The following is a 19,785-nucleotide window of genomic DNA, read 5'->3' as shown; positions in this document are numbered from 1 at the left end:
TAATTATATAGGTGTTTGATCAGATTTTATTAAATCTATTCTTTTTATATAATAGGAACCGATAAATCAGTTTGTCCGATCATCATCGTGAGATCAATTGTAAGTTATGTTTTTATAGAAATTATGTGAACATACCTACTTTTGCCACAACATTAATTTGTTCAAATTATAGTCACAAAAAGAAATTCTATTCTAGAAAACAGTGATCGATAAGACATATTTTATTCCTTTTAGTAACTTAGAATTGTTAATGTTGCTGTGACTTTACAATAACATGAATATTAATATAAAATTTAAACAGAAATATTATTCCTCATTTTTCGATCATACGCAGAGCAAAGAATCAATAAAAATCTTAAATAATAAATTACAGTTTGACATAAAGTTTAGCTCTGGACTTGCTGGACTGCATAGTCACGCAAAAGCACATAAATTACTTGGCAACTAAATGATCCTTGATATATATTTTTTTAACGACAAACGACGAACTTATCTATTCATTATGGTAAGGTCGGTCACATGTTTCTGCAAAATTTATATAAATAGCTTAAAAACAAAAAAATGACTCAACTACGTATGATAAGATTAACATTGACGGTTTCTTTTATGTTATTTGAAACTGCCTACAATAGTTCTAATCATAATAACGTCAAAGAGGCGTATCTCAAAATACACTACCTAAAACATTATTAGCTATTCCTAAGAAGTTAGGGGTGGAAAACAATAACACCACCAATCCTCTGGGTATACACAATCAGACAGATACACCTCTATGTCATATAACAAGATACATAAAATACATCAAAAATATTTATTTTTGGAATACGCCCCTGCATCGTTTAAATTCAATTCAAAATCAAATAGAATTAATTTGTCACGTAGAGAATTTGCAAATGGATTTGCTATGTGCATTATGTGCACGTTAATAACAATGACAGAAGAAAAAAAGTTCAGTTGATTATTGGTCGAAAATACAACGCTTTTAAAGATGACGAAACAATGTTGCACACTACACGGTTTGGCAAATGGTGGATGCGCCAGGTAAATGGAACTCGATACCTCCCTTGTATGAAAGGGGATATCAATTTTATCCACTTGTATTTGAGCTAATCAAACAAAACGGAAAAAATGCTGGCAACGCGGCGCCGTTTTTCATGTAAACCTATATAAAAAAATTAGGTCAAGCTTGTCGAATAATGCCTTAATGTCATTTATACTTCGCGCAACCATTGATCGATTGTTGCCGCGAAACTCTGAAGACATAAAATAATTAAGGATTGCGCTTGGTATCCCTTCACTCATGATAGTCTCTGGATATTTGATGGAAATTTGCAGTCTCCTCGACACTTCAATATGTTGATTATCAGATGACTCCGGCGGAATCCTGAATTAATTTTGTTCAGTCGGGTCAAGGTAACTACATGTTAACCGAGGGTGTGGATGCTTGTCTGAACTTGTGTGCTTTTATTATACTGACATGATTTGCATAGGAAATGGGCTACGTAATAACAGTTTCAGTAGGTCGTGTTGATTTCACCGCAAATTCTTGAAATATTGATGAGCGTTCTTCGCCGCGAACGGCTGTCATGGGTCATACGACGTTTATAGGAGCATCACGTGGACATGATATTAGAGGCTAACTTGGTTACGTTGCAAGTTGACCAGTTGCAGTGAGGAATCAACTCAAACCGCAAGTACGAGTACACTGTGGTCACAAGAATTTGACCGTCCAACTGCTTCCGAAAAACAAAGGAGATAGACCGATTCATAAGTGATTGAATGTCAAAATAAAAGTGGGTAACATGTGTAAATCACACTTTAGACCCCACTAAATAAACCGGGTTTTTCAATTTCATGATTATCTTCAACCCGGCGTCATTGTAATGACCTCAAATAATAAGTCATCAATCATTATACAGTTATAAAAACGGCATCGAGACCGAATTTAATTACCATTAAGATCTTTCTATCAAGTAATTATAATTCCTTTGAAATCACGCAAGTCCTGAAACTACAACAGAACAAGATTTCTTCTGGCGGTTACCCATCATGGTAGTGCTTTTATAGCAGTGGGCCGCCATTATTATTATCGGTATTTAAGTAACTGTCTTTTACAGCCCAATATCTAATTACAGGACATTGTTCTTAAGTGCAGGAAATAAATCTGATATGAATTGTTGCGAGCAAATTCAAAAATACCAACAAATGTTGTTGAACATAGTATACGTGTTTTTGTAATGGAGAATGTTCAATAATATTCGTGCGAAAAGTCAGAACGAAAAGGACATAATTGTTCTAGTATTAACTCTCGAATTAACTAGAAACAATATGTAGGTACTTGAGCAACTCTTTACACACAATTTGATTCTTAAGAACTTCAGGCGAAAACAATATTAAATTAAACTGGTGATTGAATTTCTTATTAACAAACGAAAACTTTTGTGGGGGAAAAAACACGACACACACGACAGTGTGCCCCTGGGAGTATATGTCTGTTCAGTTGTTGTAAAACAGGCATTTTAAAAATCTCTGGATTTTCTCTAATAACTTGGCATTAGTAATACAGGGTCATTATAAATGATTGTCTCATCGCAGTAGGCGTTGGTGACGTAGTTGAATGTGCCGCAAGCTTCATAACATGAGTGAGACTAGTATCGCCGATAGGTGGCGCTACCGGCGGTAGTGGAAATCTGGCCACTAGTTTGTCTAACGTTGCGAGGGTAGCGGCACATTCAAAATTTGTGTGGGTATTCAACGCCAACTACGATGGGACAATCATTTATAATGACCCTGTATAAGCAGGAGACCAAACTGGGCCTGCCCGGGGAAATCGAAAATGCAACCCACAATACATTTGCAATACATTTGCAATTTGCAAAGTTAACGTGGATTAGATTAGATTAGATGAAATCTGATTCTCTGATCTGGAATCTAACTTTGATTCAGAACCAGTTATAAACTATTGCAATTCCATTTATTTTTACAATTTGTGTTTTTTCCCTAAATTCAGGATGACTCACCGCTCATGCTGATCATGATGGGATCGTTTTCTTATTTTCAAATCTCCTACAAAATTGTACTGGTGTTGAGGCACTGGGTAGGTGATAAACTGTTCTGAAGATGCGGTCGTCCACGGAATTCCACGAGGATCCGGTGTTACATCTGTGTGATAAGGCCGGACGTTTTCAGATATGTTACAGGAACTGGCTTCACCGGACAAATTATCGCCGTCATTCCCGCTGAAATAATAGAACTAATGAATTCCAAGGAAACAGAGTTCAGATTAATTTAAATGTGTTAGGGGGTCGCTAATAAAGTCGATAAGGATAAAAAATTGAAGCTCTTGGGAAGTGCGAATGTTTGTTTATTAACTGGACAGACAGAACGTTGCGTGTTTAGGAGTTCCGAGGGCCAAATCTACGTCAGACGAACCATATTATTTATAGAAACGGTAACAATGCTAACAGATCCGGATTTATGAGTATTTTGTACATAGTTGCACCTCATTTTATCATTAAGTGTTTTGGGATTTGGAGTATCTGAAAAGTATCGGGTGTGTGGCCTTAATAATTGAAAAATCTTAAGTTGTGAGTGGCTCAAATATTTTTTATAATAATAATAAATGTTATAAATTAAGCCATTGGTCCCGGTCTACTGAGTTGGTCATCATGCCCCTCATAGATTTGTAAACCAGTCCTAGACTGTGTAACAATTTTTTTATTTTATAAATGTTATAAATAAATATTATAAAATTATAATGCAGAAACTAAATTTTTTTTTTTTTTAATATAAAATTATAATGCAGAAACTAAAATTAAAAATTGCATCCGTGGTAAAAATCTATTTAAATATGTACTTACTTAGCTTAGCTTATGTGAATTTTACACAATTACAATAACATTCTTGGTGCATTTAACATTCCAGTAACAGAACTCACTGAATTTACATTTATTTATACAAATACATTAACCATGAAATACTCGTTATGTGATAAAGTTCGCAGTGGAAATGCTAGCAAAATACGATGTTCATGTTTTAAAACCAATTAAACAAATATAGGTTTAAAATAAAACCAGTTACTGAAAGAACAGTTTTTAATAATAGTTTTTTTAATAATTCTTAAAAGTGTTCAAGTCCATAATTTTGAAAAGTATTATTTTTACTAATAACGTTTTAGTTTAAAGAAGAGAAATAAGTTCTTTTGTTGTACTTGCTAAATATTACATAGGCTTTTAGGCATTTTTGTGTATAGTTCAAAGTTTGTTTAACAAATTTAAAGTTTATTGAACATGTTTGCAACTAAATAACTATACAAACATCTTAACATTTATGGCAGCAATAGTGGACATTTATTGTTAAATGATTTTCAAAAATAATAAACATTTCTAAAAATGGTTTTCACAGATTTGTTAGAATGGCCTATTTTCGAATCGGTTCGTATTCATGAAAACGTTTTTGGAAAGATTCACAACAATGGGCATATCATCAGTTTTATGTTTTGCATTCTGTGTTTTCACACAGCATTATGGAGGAATGGTTAAATGCATTTTATACATATTCTGACAGTGTAGCATAAGCAAGTCCACTGGACGTGTTACAGTGACTGCACCAGATGTTGTTGAAAATTATATCCAAATTGTTCATACGAGTACATTTCTGTGCATCATCTATCCCAACAAGTAGGTAGATCTATTCCCTGATTCCACAACTCCTACCTCCTTTTGGTACAACAACAATTTACTTAATAATGACATGCAAGACATTACTTTTTTCGCGATGATCCTCGGTCATAATTTTGATTTCGTCAGCTCTCAACAACTTGGTCAGTATAATCCCCATAATTTTTAATGGGAATTATTCGCTCAATCTTTTTTAATGAAATTATTAACGCTCAAAGATACCAAAGACACCTAATGAGTTTCTAAATCAACTGGATGACGTGTAACTAAGAACTGGCTATTTGCAATAAGATTCAGGTACTATTTCCTCGGCACAAACAATAATTAATTATTTAGAAGGGTTCTTCCCAGGCCAATTGATAAGTGTAAGATTGTGGCCAAAGCGATTGCCTGACTCGGCAATACAAAATTGATGTATAGATGAAATCAGTGACAGAATAAGCAATGTATTCGTATAAGGGAAAGCTCAAAAGTCTTACTGCCCAGAACAGAAAAGAGAAAACAAACTAAGCCAATATAAAAACTCTAATGAAAGATAGAAGACAAAAATATACCCAAATGCATCAGAAAAGATATAAGGACCTATAACCACGAAAATATTAAACAAACAATAGAAGAAAATAAAAATTATGAAACTTAAGAACAGTGCAGGAATAGTAAGAACTAACAGAAACGAACTATTATTGATACTATTGATAGTGAAAGAATTTTATAGCAAACTCTATAGAAGCAGACAAGAAAGACAAGGCGAACCAAAAGAAATAAAGGGAACAAGCGGTGTGATTAACTAAGGGTCTAAAGACATGTTTTACATAACAATAGAAGAAATACAAAACAAATACAAAAATAAAATGAAAAACAACAAAGCTACAGGAGAAGATGAAGTAGCCATCGGAGGAATAAAGCTAGGTGGAGACAACTATGGCGGCCAAAAAATTTTAGCCGTCAAAAAAAAAATGTGTAAGCCATACTTTATTGTTACTATGATTACCGTCGTCTTGATTATGATTGGTATTTTTTGGGTGGTAAATTTCAAAACTCGAAATTATTTTGCCATTTTCTACTACACAGACGTTTACCTCAGATTATCTATGTACGACTGCTCAATTTTGTTCATTCATGTCGGATTTTTGGAATATCTGAGCTTAAAACAGTTTAAATTGATTGTCAGAATAACAATATGCATGTCAAAATGACAAGAATCGAAAGTGGGGTTACGGTTCCTAAAGGTTTATTTACACTTTACATGAACGTCAAGATAGTGACGGCTAAAATTTTTTGGCCGCCATAGTACGTAGGCAAAATAACCCAACTTGCCTTATACAGCATGTCCCAGAACTCACGCGTCAGCCGTTAACTGCTAATTTTAATATTTAATCCGACAAGGATTCTACAACAAAAAACGCCAAAAGCATGTTAGTTTTTAAATGAAAACGATTTCAAGATAACCAATCACACACGCCATCCTGAAGGTAACTCTACTAAATGAATGCGTTTCCGAGGAAATGACTTTAAATGCTGCTGCTAAAAAACTGTGATGAAATGTTTGGACAACTTTTATTAAATTCTGTCACTTTGACATTTAACAGAAAACGGAAACAACATTAAACGAAAAGTACATTTTTAAAGTAAATGTTCAAATTGTGAATTTTCTCCCTACGATACGTGACTATTAAAAGTCCCTTTGTGGCAAAAGTAGGATTCATCCGTAAGTAACACATTTGCAAGAAAGCCTGGATCTCTTCGTGTTCCTGGAGTTCCACTCGAGGTGGATAATCTTCGGATAATAGACGTTGAACTTTGGTATAATGATTCGGGTGCATGTGATTACCTTTTAAAATGTTTTTAATAGTATTTTTTGATTGATTCAGGATGTCGGTCACATTTCTAACACTTCTCGTTCCATCTTCCGTAAATAATTGAAGTACGACTCCTTCCGTATCAAGAGTGCGAACCTTGTGGTCAACACCACCAACTCGATTTCTATCGGGAACCAAAAAACCAATGGTTCTTGTTCTGTTCACTAAACCTAAAAATACGTCCGAACTAGGATGTCGACGATGTGGAAAGCGTTCACGATACAACCTCGGGGCGCTTTAGAATTCCTGCCACTTTCCCCGTAGATTATCATCATTTCGGTGTATTCTTCGGGAGTGAATATTTCTTACTGTGTTGCTGTCCAAAAATCAACACTTTTCAAATGTACTAATTAATGTTACTTTGACGTTAGTATAGAACGTTTGCATAGTTGACCAGACAAATATTGACATTTTAACATTAATTTTGTTACCTGGCAACAACAGTACACGGAATAATTCACCTGATACACTTTACTAATCATTCTTCTGTGATTGGCTATCTTAAAATTGCTGTAATTTAAAAACTAAATGGTTTAAGAAAAAAAATCCTGAATTTGTGGTTTACGGCTGACGCGCGAGTTCTGGGACACCCGACATAAATGTTAATAGTTTACAAGAGAATCATTTTGTTTAGGAAATCCTGAAAATTGACCAATCTAAAATGTCAAGTTTTTCTGTCATTCGAAGTTATGTCTTGATTTTTATCATTACATTTTTTTGAGTTTCATTATAAAGTGATGAATTGATGATAAAATAGTGCCTGCAACTTATTCAAAAAACAACAATGGTTTAAACAACAAAATAAAAACACTGTAATTAATAAAATGAAACATCAAGGAAGTTACTCAAAATGCCTGCCATCGTTTGCAATGCAACGACGACGCAATGCTCAATCCGACGTGAACGGTGTATGGTGTATGGTCAAAAAATAAAATTATTTGACCTTGAAATACCAATCCATTCTGAATTTACTTTAACTTAATTTTTTATTAAAAACAACAAAAAAATCTGCTATGATTTGAAAAAATGTTCGCCCCTTTTTCTCGTAAAATATCAACATTTGTATAAGGTATTATTGGCTCCTCAATCGTTACCTATTATGGAGTTCTACTAATGGTTAAAATATCTGAACTAATTTCAAAGTCATCCTGTATACAGGGTGTCCCAGCCAAGATTTTCGAGCCTAATATTTCGGTTATTTGTCAACGGATTTTTATGAAATTTAAAATGCAGATATTTTAGACGGTGAAGATTAAAATCCTATCAATGCAATAACCCAAGTCTTAAAAACGTAATTTTTACATGCCTTTTTAAAATGTTGAATCACTTAAGATTTATATCAAAAAATTGATCGTCAATCGTCCTTGAAAGATGTCTGGTTTGCAAGAAAAAAGAAAAAAACTGTGTTAAACGTGGCTGCAGATGGAAAAACGTAGACGCGTATGAAACAAATGCGCACTATCGCCAAATTTTGGTTACCCCTCTTCGCACAAACGCAGGTGACATATTTGACGTTTATCTTTCTAACCTTACAAACACTTACATACTTAAAGACAACATTTGCACGTAATTTGTTATACTGGATGCTTTAATTCCTCTACAAAGGAGTAAAACAGGATCGGAATATTTTAGCAAGGTAATTTGGTTCACGTACGCTTCCTGTGTCTTCAAATGAATTGACGACTCTCTGAACCTTAAATTTTGTAAAGCCTACATTTGGATAGTGTTCCACGAGAAAACGAACTGTGTCATTGAAGTTCTTACGACACTCTCCGTAGGCAAAAATGATTTCCTTTTTCAACAATATTGAAATTTCTGCCATTGTAGTCTATTTTTAGAGTATTTTCAATAAATTTACACAATTTGACTTTTCTAATAAGATTTAAGGGATGTACAAAATGTTGCTTGGCAACTTTTCATCAATTGTTTCAAAAGTTAACTGCTCAAATACCTTCAAAATTTAGATTAAATTTTTAACAACAAAATCTAATCTTTTCGTTGAATCAGACTAGCGATTTAGTTAATTTTTTGTGTAAACACCTATTTTTTAATTCTTAACAATCTAATAATAGTTGCGTTTAATTTTCAATAGGTAAAGGAAACGTGTGTTAAAATTACATTTTTTAACTTGAAGTAATTTTATTATTACTAATTGAACCTTCACCGTCTAAAATATCTGTATTTTAAATGTCATAAAAATTCGTTGACAAATAACCGAGATATTAGGCTCGAAAGTCTTGGCAGGGACATTCTGTATAAGATTTCGATGGTAAAGACTTAAAGAGCGATCAAATTAATTTGTAATCGAGTTATCCACGAATCTGAAAGCGTATGTCGTTACTTGAACTCCACGCTCCAATAAATACAGCTTGAAACACTGTTTAGATCTCGACATATCAATCACAAAAAACAAACGGATTCAAATCCATGGATGACTCGATTACAAATTAATTTGTTCGCTCGATATATAAATTGCATATAGACTGCATCAAGACACTAAAGACAGTGACATATTTCCAATAGAACGAGGTGTCAGACAGGGAGATAGCATATTCCCTAACTATTCACAGCAGTTTTGAAATAGGCATTTAAGACACTCACTTAGGACAACAAAGGCGTAACTATCGATGGCGTAAAACTGAACAATCTCCGATTCGCTAACGACATTGTGATCATAGCAGATGACTTGAAGGAAGCAAAAGATATAACAAATAAGTTATCCCAAGCTACAAAAAAAGTCGGACTTAACATCAACAAACAGAAAACAAAAATAATGACAAACCTAGTGCTAGTGGCAAGCATACCTAATTATCGATAAAGAACTGCTACAGCGTGATCAACAAAGGCTGAGTCTGTTGGCAATGAAACAATTGAAAAGTACTGGTGTTTTTTGTCTCGTAATTGGCACTGATCGAATGTTTTAACTTGACACGACATTAAAACAAATTTTGGTAATATCGGTTACGTTTATGCTATTACAAAAATGAACCTTTTATGGTAAACTTCAAATTTGCCAAATTTCATTGTTCCCAACAGATTCAGTCATTCTTGATTACACCGTAGAAGAAGTTAGAGAGTACAAATATCTGGGACACGAAATAAGAATTACTACGGATAACCAAACGCAGGAGGAATTACGAGTAGAAAGAAGAACTAGCTTGGGATGGGCAGCATATGACGAACTAAAAGATGTGTTCAACAGTGAAATACCGATAAGCCTCAAACGAAAGGTATACGACCAATGTGTTTTTCCCGTCCAGACGCTGACGTTTACGCTAACAAAAAAGACAGTCAACAAACTATGTCTGGGATGAAACTAAAAGACCGTATGAGAAATACAAGCGTTCGCCAAAAAACGGCATGTATGATATAAATCCACAGGATCACTAACTTGAAGTGGAAATGAGTGGGACATGTCGCGAGATTTAGTGACTCAAGATGGACAAAAAAGATCTTAGAATGGAGACCACGTCAAGATAAACGCAGCAGAGAAAGACCTCCTAGCCTCCTACGCGATGGACTGATGACAACATAAGAAGAATAGCCGGAAATTGGATCAGTGCTGCACAAGATCGAGAGAAATGGAAACGATTAGGGGAGACCTATGTCCAGCAGTGGATGCAAGCGGTTGGATGATGAATATTGGTACTTGTTGATAGTTATACGTAATTACAGGTAATGATGAATGATTACCAATTAACATTGTTTACCCTAACATCTATGTCATTAATAGGATGTAACTATGTAATAAGGGTCTTGTTAAGTTCTTTAGGGACATTTCATAATTATCTTTTACTTTGTAGATATTTATTATATTTCAATTTTCATTTATTTTCAGTATTTCTCAATTTTTTAACTGAAATCAATTATGTTTTTAAAATAATTAAATTGTTTATACTTACTGGCGACTATGACGTACTTTTTCGGCGTTCTTAATATCTGCCGAGGTAAAAAATAAATACATTATTACTTTCAAATAAAACATATTTTTGTAGAAGGATTATTTCCAAACGCTCTTTAAAAGATTTATTCAATTTTGTGTTTAACTTACACGTTAAAGTGTTAAAGTACATGGAAAACAAATGTGAATTAACTGAATAAATCTTTTTAAACATTAATTTTTAATTCTCAACAATTGCCCAATATTAGTAAAGCAGTTGAAAGTTTTATGTTTTGTTCAGTACATTACCTACGTAAAAAAAAGGAGCCAATAGCGTTTCTCTTGGTACCTATTTAATTTAACTATGGCATTTCAAAACACTTGAATTAGTGGTGAAAAGCTCAACTTAACAAAGCAAGTTAAAACCAGTTTTATAACATTGTTAAACAATTAGTAACCATGTGCTTAATTATACTGCAGTATAATTTTCAACGATAAAGTGGATACATTTTCTGTTGTACTTAAAACTATTTGGTAACAAAATAATGAAAGACATGTAGTCTGAAAACTGAAAGATATTTATTTCAAAGTATGTATTGTGGTAGAAATGGCAAACAATAATCATTTTAATGAATAATGTGGAGTGAAATTAAAAATTTTATAATATCAACAACTGTCATGTACGAAATGGTGGTTTTAAAATGTAAATAACATAATCGATATACATTTAGCACGTTCTACATGTTTCCGGTAATGTTTTATTTAGAGTTACACATGTTTTCTTCAAATATTTATAAGCAGATACGTATTTGCTTATAAAATTTGCTCACAGTGACTTGTTGGCAAGTTAAAATATTGGTTTGCAGCTCAGGAATAAAAGGTGCTAGTCTAATCTGTTTGTTGTGGTCGATTTAACTATATATGCACTCCTGAGACCAATCCTGTTTGTCAAGAAGGAGTGGTCTAAAGGGCGGCAACGCCAACGATACGAAAACGTTTTACGTAATTACGAGAAAACCTCTAATGTTTTCGGTATAATACATATTCTAGCAAACGGTTGGTCTATACAAGTGCAGACTCTGGTCTCGAAAAAATTGATTTTATTAATTGTTAAGTTGTCGACGTAACAATAATCGATACTTTTGTCCGCTTTTGCAAGAAGACAATGTCGTGCATGCAACCTCAGTCCACGATTCTTATCGATTATGAAATTAAGGAGCGGTTTGTTAGCGAGAAAATTCGACAGACATAATATTAATTATTTCCATGGAAATTCTTCAAGAAAGTTTTCTTTTAATGCACGCGACGTTTTTTATTCACCTTATTTCAATACGAACGAGTATTGTTGTAAGCTTAAGTGGATCATTAATGGTGTTCTAGATTTTTGAAGGCAACATTTTCCTAGTCGGAATAATTATGTATGTGTCTGAAGTTTGATTCGAACGCATGTTTTCATGGTTTCTTCACTCAAATAATACACAACGAATATAATTTCTATGAATTTGAATTTACACTGAAAATCAGTGTTTCATTTTTCAATATGCCGGTGCTGAAGTACTTAGAATAACAATTTTCATTCAGGAATAATCATTGTCCAGGTGTTCTTGAATTAATTTTCCGACAGTACATGCAACCTACAATATCTTCTGTATTGTATGTTGCATTACATGAAACGATGTTACGTAAGTTCACGAAGAACTTTTAGTAATAGAAATATGTATTATCAACATACTCCATTATGAAAATGAAAAATGAAGCAATGATCATTAAAAGCGAATTGTTTTAGACTTTTAAAATAAAAATGGTTATTGATTTGTTTGTTTTCAATTACTTAACATGTTGCATGTTTTAAAATTCGGTTTGATAATGCATCTAATATTATCTCTTTTTCCTACAGTATAAAAAATTTAGATTTTAGTGAAATATTGTATATACCTACACATACATGACAAGAGTTACAATAAAAAATGAGGAAACAATGTGTAATTAAACTACATAGGGATTTAATAGCACATTGTACAAAATCATTTGTTCGAAACAACAAAATTCTTTTTGCTTAAGTGAATGTTATCAATAATAACGACGATATAAAAAACGAAAATTTTCATTTGCGGCGTTTATTTCAATTAATTTAAAAATTATATTTTAAACCAATTTATTAGTATTATTACAACATGCGTAACATTTGTGTATGCAAATTAGATAATTATAGTTTTCGTCTACCTAGTCAGTAGGTATTGAAAAACTGCATTCAGAAATTGTTTCATATAAGTTTTTCAGCTGTTAAAAATAAAAATTTTAAATCAATGATTAATAATATTTACAAGTATTTATTGCAACGACGAAAGTATCAAATAACAAAGATTATTCTCAAGGCCAATTTAGTAGTTAGGGTGTTACAGATGAACAAATCGATGAGGTAAAGAAATACTGTGATCCAAGGGACGTTTTAATAGGTAAGTACGACGTAAAATGGAAATAGGAAGTGCCTACTGGAATTATTACAAAACGTCCTTGAATGCAAAAATTATTTTTTTTAAGTTTTTAATTCTGCCAACAAATGATCCTATTCTACAAATTCTCAAAATCTCTATTATAAGTATATTTGAAACAAATTGAATTAAAAATGTAAAAGAAAGAAGAAAAGAATATAATAACGTAAACTTAGTAAGTTGTCACGATTGCTTCTACAAGAACGGTATGTACTAGGCATACGATTTTTTTTTCCACATGTGAGTTAATTTCTTCACAGTAATTTCGGTTTGGATCTTGGAGTCAAATGAATTTTTCTCCCATTAAAAAATTATGAATAATTGTTGCTGGTATTTACTTTCTTAATCATGCTTTATGGTGCAGTGCTTCAAGTAATTCTAATTTTTGTGACTTTCGTGCTTTCTACGAAATGTTTTTGTTAATGCGAAAATATTTAATTGTTTACGATACCACTATAATGTTATTTTAATAAGTAAGTTGTAATAAGTAACGAGTTGACGTAAGGTTCACCGGTGTAAGTACAAGTGGGCATAAAAAGCGTAATGAAGGCAACAGATTATAGACATGAAAAGGTTACATTTAATGATACAATTAATTGGACTATCACAAAATGTCACTAAGCATCGATTTTCCCACATAAGCTCAATGCACTATATTACAGTTTGTAAAACCCACGATCAGCGTTATCTGTGTCATCCGAATTAATTTCATTTGGCACTTACCGAAACTTGCCATCTCATCACGGATGCAATTCGCATAACAGTTAATGTTAAATAAAAATCTATTTAATTAAACATAGCAGTGATAGGCCTAAAAAATAAACATCAATAAGAGAGTGATATTTGGAGGAGTGTCTGTATTTACAATATCCAAAGAGTTAAGGTGCTGTGAAGAATAAAAAATACCGATATTTACTGGGTCATGCTGTTGCAAATTGGCCGGACGGTAGAATTTTGGTGCGGTGCGTCCTGCGTCGGATTTCACGCGACACTGAGGATGGACTTCTTGAGCGTTGAAATCCTGCTGGAGGACGACGACCAGGAGCGGCGCTTTTCCAGGTTGCGCTTGCGTCTCCGTCGTCACAGACACTGTCGAAGCAAACAGGTGTTGTTATCCACGCAACTGGGTCGAATGATTTTTTATCAATTAATTATTTAAAGCGCAAACGAATTCCACTGTTCAAATAGATTTTTTTACGGTAAAGTGTCCACATAAATTATTTATGTTTTTCAGGTCTGTTAACTTGATTACTGTTTGTTAAAGAACAATCAGGACTGTAAAACAATAATTTCGCCTTCAGCTAAAGGTAAAATGAGACAACTGATCTAGACGTCACGCGCGACCAAAATGGTAAATACCTAAATCATTAAGCTAACATACTTAACGGAATTGTAACATTTCATAACAAATTTTGTGCTTACAAACAACTTGAGGGGGAGGAAAAATAATTACGTGAAAATGAAAATCATTAGGTTAGAATGCCGCCCTATTAAATTTGTTTCTACAAGTGATATGACTGATGAAACAAAGAATATGCTACAAAAATATGTATTTACGTAAATGCAAATTGATTAAGAGAAAGCTTTGTTAATTTCTTGTAACCCCTATGGAAATTGTGATAAAAATATTTTAATTTTTAAAGTGACAATAATCATTTTGCAAAGTTTAATTTGTTGCCTATTTGTAAATTAAGATTCTCAACTTTTAACTGATGTCATAATAAATTATGGTTGGGGATCACTCTTTAGAACATTTACGCCATTAATAAATGGTTTGTTAAAGCTTCTAATTTTATTTATTTCCACTCTTTCTGGGTGTGATCAGCAAATGACTCAGAAGTTTTAAAATTGTCTACTTACATCGAAAAATCGTTTTAATTGTCTGATCACACAATATTCAAATGTAGGAATTAACATTGGCGTAATTTTTATTAGTACTTAGGTGTGTTATCAAGGAAGATATACCTTATCAAATTTGTATGGTGGTATTGTATTTGTGTCATACAGGTTGTTTGATAAAAAACGCCTTAACCCATCACTTTTTTATTTATTATCCGATTTCAATGAACAAAGAAAACACAGATATGGTTTTTCTCATGTGCTACAAAACAGCCATAAAATATATTTTTTCCACTACTAGTCTCAGAAGGCTTCATTATTGACTCTCGAACCGACCCCAGAAGTAGAATTTTTCTTCCAAGGTTAATAATCATTTTCATTATTAACCTAGGTGAATAATGAACAGCCGTCACCTAGCAACGAAAGATTTTCGTTGATTTCATTGGTTAACGTAGATGATTTTCATAGCAACCGTTGAAAATTGAGAACTGAGATCGTCGCATCGAACAAAATAATTTTATTAATAATTATTATCCGAAAGGGTTTTAACGTATCTAGTAGTGGAAAAAATAGTATATAAACCACGGTGAAGAAGTCCCTTATAGCCTTCGCGCCTTAGAACCCTCGGCACGCCTCGGGCTCTAATCTTGGCGCTCTGGCTATAATCATGAACTTCTTCATCTTGGTGTATAATATACTACTTTTGGCGTTATCTTCAATAGCTAACGATAGTCAACTTTTTTTTTAATAGACACATGTAGTTTTTTAGGGTTAGTCTGATAGGGTTTTTTTCTGAATCTAATGATGTATTAAAAGTTATCATTTGGTCGATAGCTAACTGAAAAAAAATAGTTATTTTTGATTCTAGATTGCGAAATGCTACTTTTGCATTCGAGAATGCAAAAGAATTTCGCAATCGAGTATCAAACAATGTTTTTTCGAAAACTGCACAGTTCCACATTAGCGGAAACTCAAAGAAAATTTTGTCTACAATGATCTTGATGTTTTATTAAATCTGGTATGCTCTGACCAACTATTATGTCAACAGCTGTCAAACAAAGGTTGTACATAATTCTAATTTTGTAAGGTTTGGTCGCAATTGTGTGAGAATTACTGGTGTTTAATAAAAGAAAGAAGAAAAAACAAAAATGAGTTCCGAAAGTGATAAAAATGGTCTGTCTATGGATGTATTAGAAGTTTGTAGTCTTCTAGACAATATGAATCTGCATAATATAAAATTGCATAATAAAGATTTCCCAAAAATTGTGACCTCTTCTCTAATTAAAAAGTTGCTGAACGTAAAAGTCTTTTTTGTTCTAGATTGTAAAAGACTTTTACATCCAGTGAACAAAAAAAGAATTTTTAATTGTGGTTCAGCTTATTATGAAATTTTCAAGTGTGCCGTGAAAAACAATCGGCATACAAAGTGCGATAAATGTTATCCAAACGTCAGGTTTGAAATTTTCATCTGCTCTTTTAAACTGTTTTTATTTACAGGCTGTCTTATAAAAAACGGCCCATGCTGTAACTTTGTTATTGATATTATTGGAATATTCGTGAAAACCCTTCTTGTGAATGCGGTGCAGAAAAAGAAACCATCCAACACATTGTGGAAGAATGTCCCCTTACTAAATTCCAGCAAGGTTTCTCCAAACTACATCTACTTACCGAAGACGCCCTAAATTGGCTACAACAAATTAAAAACATATAATTTACCATAATTATTTTGTGAATTTCGAATTTTAATTGTATTTTTCTTCATACGAATATTGATATCCCAAATGAAAAAAAATTATACAGGAAACGAAATGACCCTTAAAACACTATAAACCTGAGTGATCAAATTGAAATAAATGAAATTATGAATCTATGATAGCTTTGCTTTCAAATATTTTATTTGTCACAACTGACATTTAGGAAAAAGTTAAAATACGACGATTAAAATGTTCGAACGATGAGAAAACAGCCCTGATCCTGTTTTATGGCGAATGTAATAAAAATACATCTAGCGTTGCACGTTTATGTAGACAATAAACATTTTCCTAAAAACTTTTCGTTTTTTCACAATTTTATTTAATACCTGTTCACGTTGGATTGAACATCAGAGGTGCAAATCGCAGACATTTGGCATTAACATTCATATGAGTTGTCATAGTAACAGGTCAGTCATTTGCACCTCTGATGTTCAATCCAACGTGAACAGGTTATAACCAAGGGAATACTGTTTATGTCAAAATTTACAAAAGAGCACAACTAACTATGTTTTATGTTTTCTAAATCAAAAAACAAATATCCACGTTAATACAGGCTGATTCACGTAGCCCGTTCATTAGAAACTTTCTGATTTCCCCAAATCGTATTAATATGAAAATTGGTAATTGACTATAATCGACTACTCCAAGTTCAAATGAAATATTTTCAAAATGGTGGCACTTCCGGAAATACCGGAAATCAACGCCATCTTTATTTTTTTAAATGGAAAGGCCTCATTTTGACTTCACATTTCGATTCTACGTTAAATTTTGAGTTTAGAACGTCTTTTCGTCAACACTTATCTGTCATCGTTTTTGATCTATGTTATCTTTTTTGCACAAAAGCGAGATTGCAGGGCTTCATCAACAAATTTATAACTCTTGAACCATCGGAAATAAATAATTGATTTTTTTTAGTTGAATTCCTAAAGACCTGGCCGATCTTTTCCGCCATTACTTTTATTAACATTGTGTATGCCTAGTCCCAGCCGTTTTGGCGTAATTTCGATTTTTTGAGTAAAATATTCTTTTTCTTTATCAAACAATTGTTTTATTTGAATTTTTATTCAACAATCACATGCAATAAATAGTAGATAACAACGAAATAATAAAAAATAAGCAAATTAACAAAAAAATATTTTCAATGAAATCATTTAAGTACATTAAAATATTTTTTTGTTAATTTGCTTGTTTTTTATTGTTTTGTTGATATCTAATATTTATTGCAATGCTATTTTTGAATAAAAATTCAAATAAAACAATTGCTTATAAAAAAGAATATTTTATTAAAAAATTGGAATTACGCCTAAACGGCTGCAAATAGGCATACATAATGTTAATAAAAGTGGCTTTAAAATTTAATTTTACATTTATATCTAATATCAGAAACGGTAGTTGCCATTTAAAAAAATGAAGTTTTCGACATTTTTTGATTATCAATTTTAAAAAATTGCAGTAGGCGTATGAAACATAAAAAAAACGTCGTTGATAGCGCAAAAAAGCGGCCAAATCTTTGGCAAGTCAGTAAAGTAAAAATAAATTATTTATTTCTGATGGTTCAGGAATTACAAATTTTTTAATGAAGCCCTGCAACCTCACTTTTTTGCAAAAAAGATGACATAGGTCAAAAACGATGATAGATAAGTATTGACCAAAAGACGTACTAAACTCAAAAGTTAACGTAGAATCGAAATGTGAAGTCAAAATGGGGCCTTTCTATTTAAAAAAACAAAGATGGCATCGATTTCCGGTATTTCCGGAAGTGCCGTCATTTTAAAAATTTTTCATTTGAACTTGGAGGGCAGTATTTCATCACCAACTTCATAGACTCCCTTTAAGTTGTTAACCACACATACTAAATTACTTTAAAATAACTTATTTGATCGGTTTAGGCCCTATACGTGACGTTTGATGCGCTGAAAATTTGTTTTCATTGATTTTTCCCAAATTCCATTTTTTGAGGTTTTCGGTTATATGCCACTTTGGAGAATAGCATTGAACCTGCAGCTGCCCCTCAGATCTCAATTTAAAGCTAAATAAATATATTTAAAGTTCATTACCAATGACTTTTTTCTTGGGAGGAGTATTTTTGACGATACTTAATAAAATAAGAGACGTAAACAAATTTTTTTCATTTCTTGGAAAAAAAACCCAATTTTTAAAGAGCTGTATCTCGAAAATTGCCAGACGCACAAAATTTGCTGAGGCCTCAAACTGTAGTGAATTTAATCTAGTTTAAAAAAGGTAAGGTATCTTAGGAGATATTGAGCAAAAACTGAAACTAGTGCGAAAATTTTGGTGTTTTTTGGCTACCACGCAGCGCGCACAAGTCTTTCGAATTTGCAAATTTGGTTTTTTACTCTTGGCTGAAGTCCAAACAACATATTAAAAAATCAGAACTACATGACCTTTTGCAAGGTCGAATGTTTATATTGACTGGACTATAAATTGTCTGGAAACTAGCATTTCCCTGCCTAGGCAAAAAAATCGAAACAGGAATTTTTAATGAAAAATTTTAGGTTGGCAGCACAAAATGTCAATGTCATGTGGAACTTTTGTACAATTTTTTAAGTGTAAAATATTAATGTCGGGCAAATGTATATCCTTTATCGCAAGCTGTACATTGTGTATAGCAGCAGAGGCCGAGGGTGTATCAAGCGACGCCTTAGTAATAACAGAAAGAACGACGACGGTTTTGAATATTTGAGGAATTGATTGACTTTTGTCGTGACTGTCGCTTCTTGGATCCTTTGTTGCCAATGAAAGAAAAATAAATTCCTTATCTGGTAATTTTTTAACAAAAATGATTATACCGTGTGAGCAACAAGTACTGATTGAGTTGGCAATAAATTCTGGTGATTTTTGGTGACTTTTATGTCATGTTCCAACGAGAAAACCATTTTATTAATAAACGATTACAAAAACCAAGAGTTTTAAATTTGAAATGTATACCAGCTGTCAATAATGTCAATAAAACAAACCGAAATAGGTACAATTCACAGTCTTGAAAATTTTATGTAAATTTTTTTTTTGCCAACTGAATCAGTTATTGTTGCTCACCCTGTATTTTGCTTGAAATAAATTGTCGGCCGAAAAATTCTTGTGTATTACACCGCTAGAAAATGTTTTGCAAGTGCTCGCACTGGTGGGCCTCGGCTGACGCCTCTGCCTCACAAATCGTGCTTGCACTTGCAAAATGGCATTTTGTAGCCTTGTGATATAAATAACTATTATTACATTACTATTAAAGTATGGTAAAAGCTTCTTTTCAAAACAACAACGTTA

At 32.7% G+C, this 19,785-nt stretch overlaps 1 protein-coding gene across 3 annotated transcripts in view; it reads right to left on the bottom strand.

Annotated features, from left to right (window-relative positions):
- Window positions 1-13,959, bottom strand: part of LOC138140844 (phosphatidylcholine:ceramide cholinephosphotransferase 2-like) — a 58,006-nt gene extending 44,047 nt beyond the window's left edge. Inside the window, exons 1-4 of one of the 3 annotated variants that reach the window (XM_069061743.1) lie at window positions 13,776-13,959; window positions 13,634-13,721; window positions 10,441-10,477; window positions 3,021-3,239 (exon numbers count right to left, since the gene is read on the bottom strand). In XM_069061743.1, the coding sequence (XP_068917844.1) occupies window positions 3,021-3,239; window positions 10,441-10,477; window positions 13,634-13,646 (269 nt within the window). In that variant the 5' untranslated portion in view covers window positions 13,647-13,721; window positions 13,776-13,959. Of the gene's footprint in view, window positions 1-3,020; window positions 3,240-3,860; window positions 3,989-10,440; window positions 10,478-13,633; window positions 13,722-13,775 lie in introns of those variants that run through there. The other 2 variants (XM_069061747.1, XM_069061766.1) reach the window with 2 other exon arrangements.
- Between the last annotated feature and the right edge of the window lie 5,826 nt (window positions 13,960-19,785).

This window comes from Tenebrio molitor, chromosome 1, assembly GCF_963966145.1.
Source record: "Tenebrio molitor chromosome 1, icTenMoli1.1, whole genome shotgun sequence".
NCBI lineage: Eukaryota > Metazoa > Arthropoda > Insecta > Coleoptera > Tenebrionidae > Tenebrio > Tenebrio molitor.
This window is presented reverse-complemented; position numbering and strand designations above follow the sequence as displayed.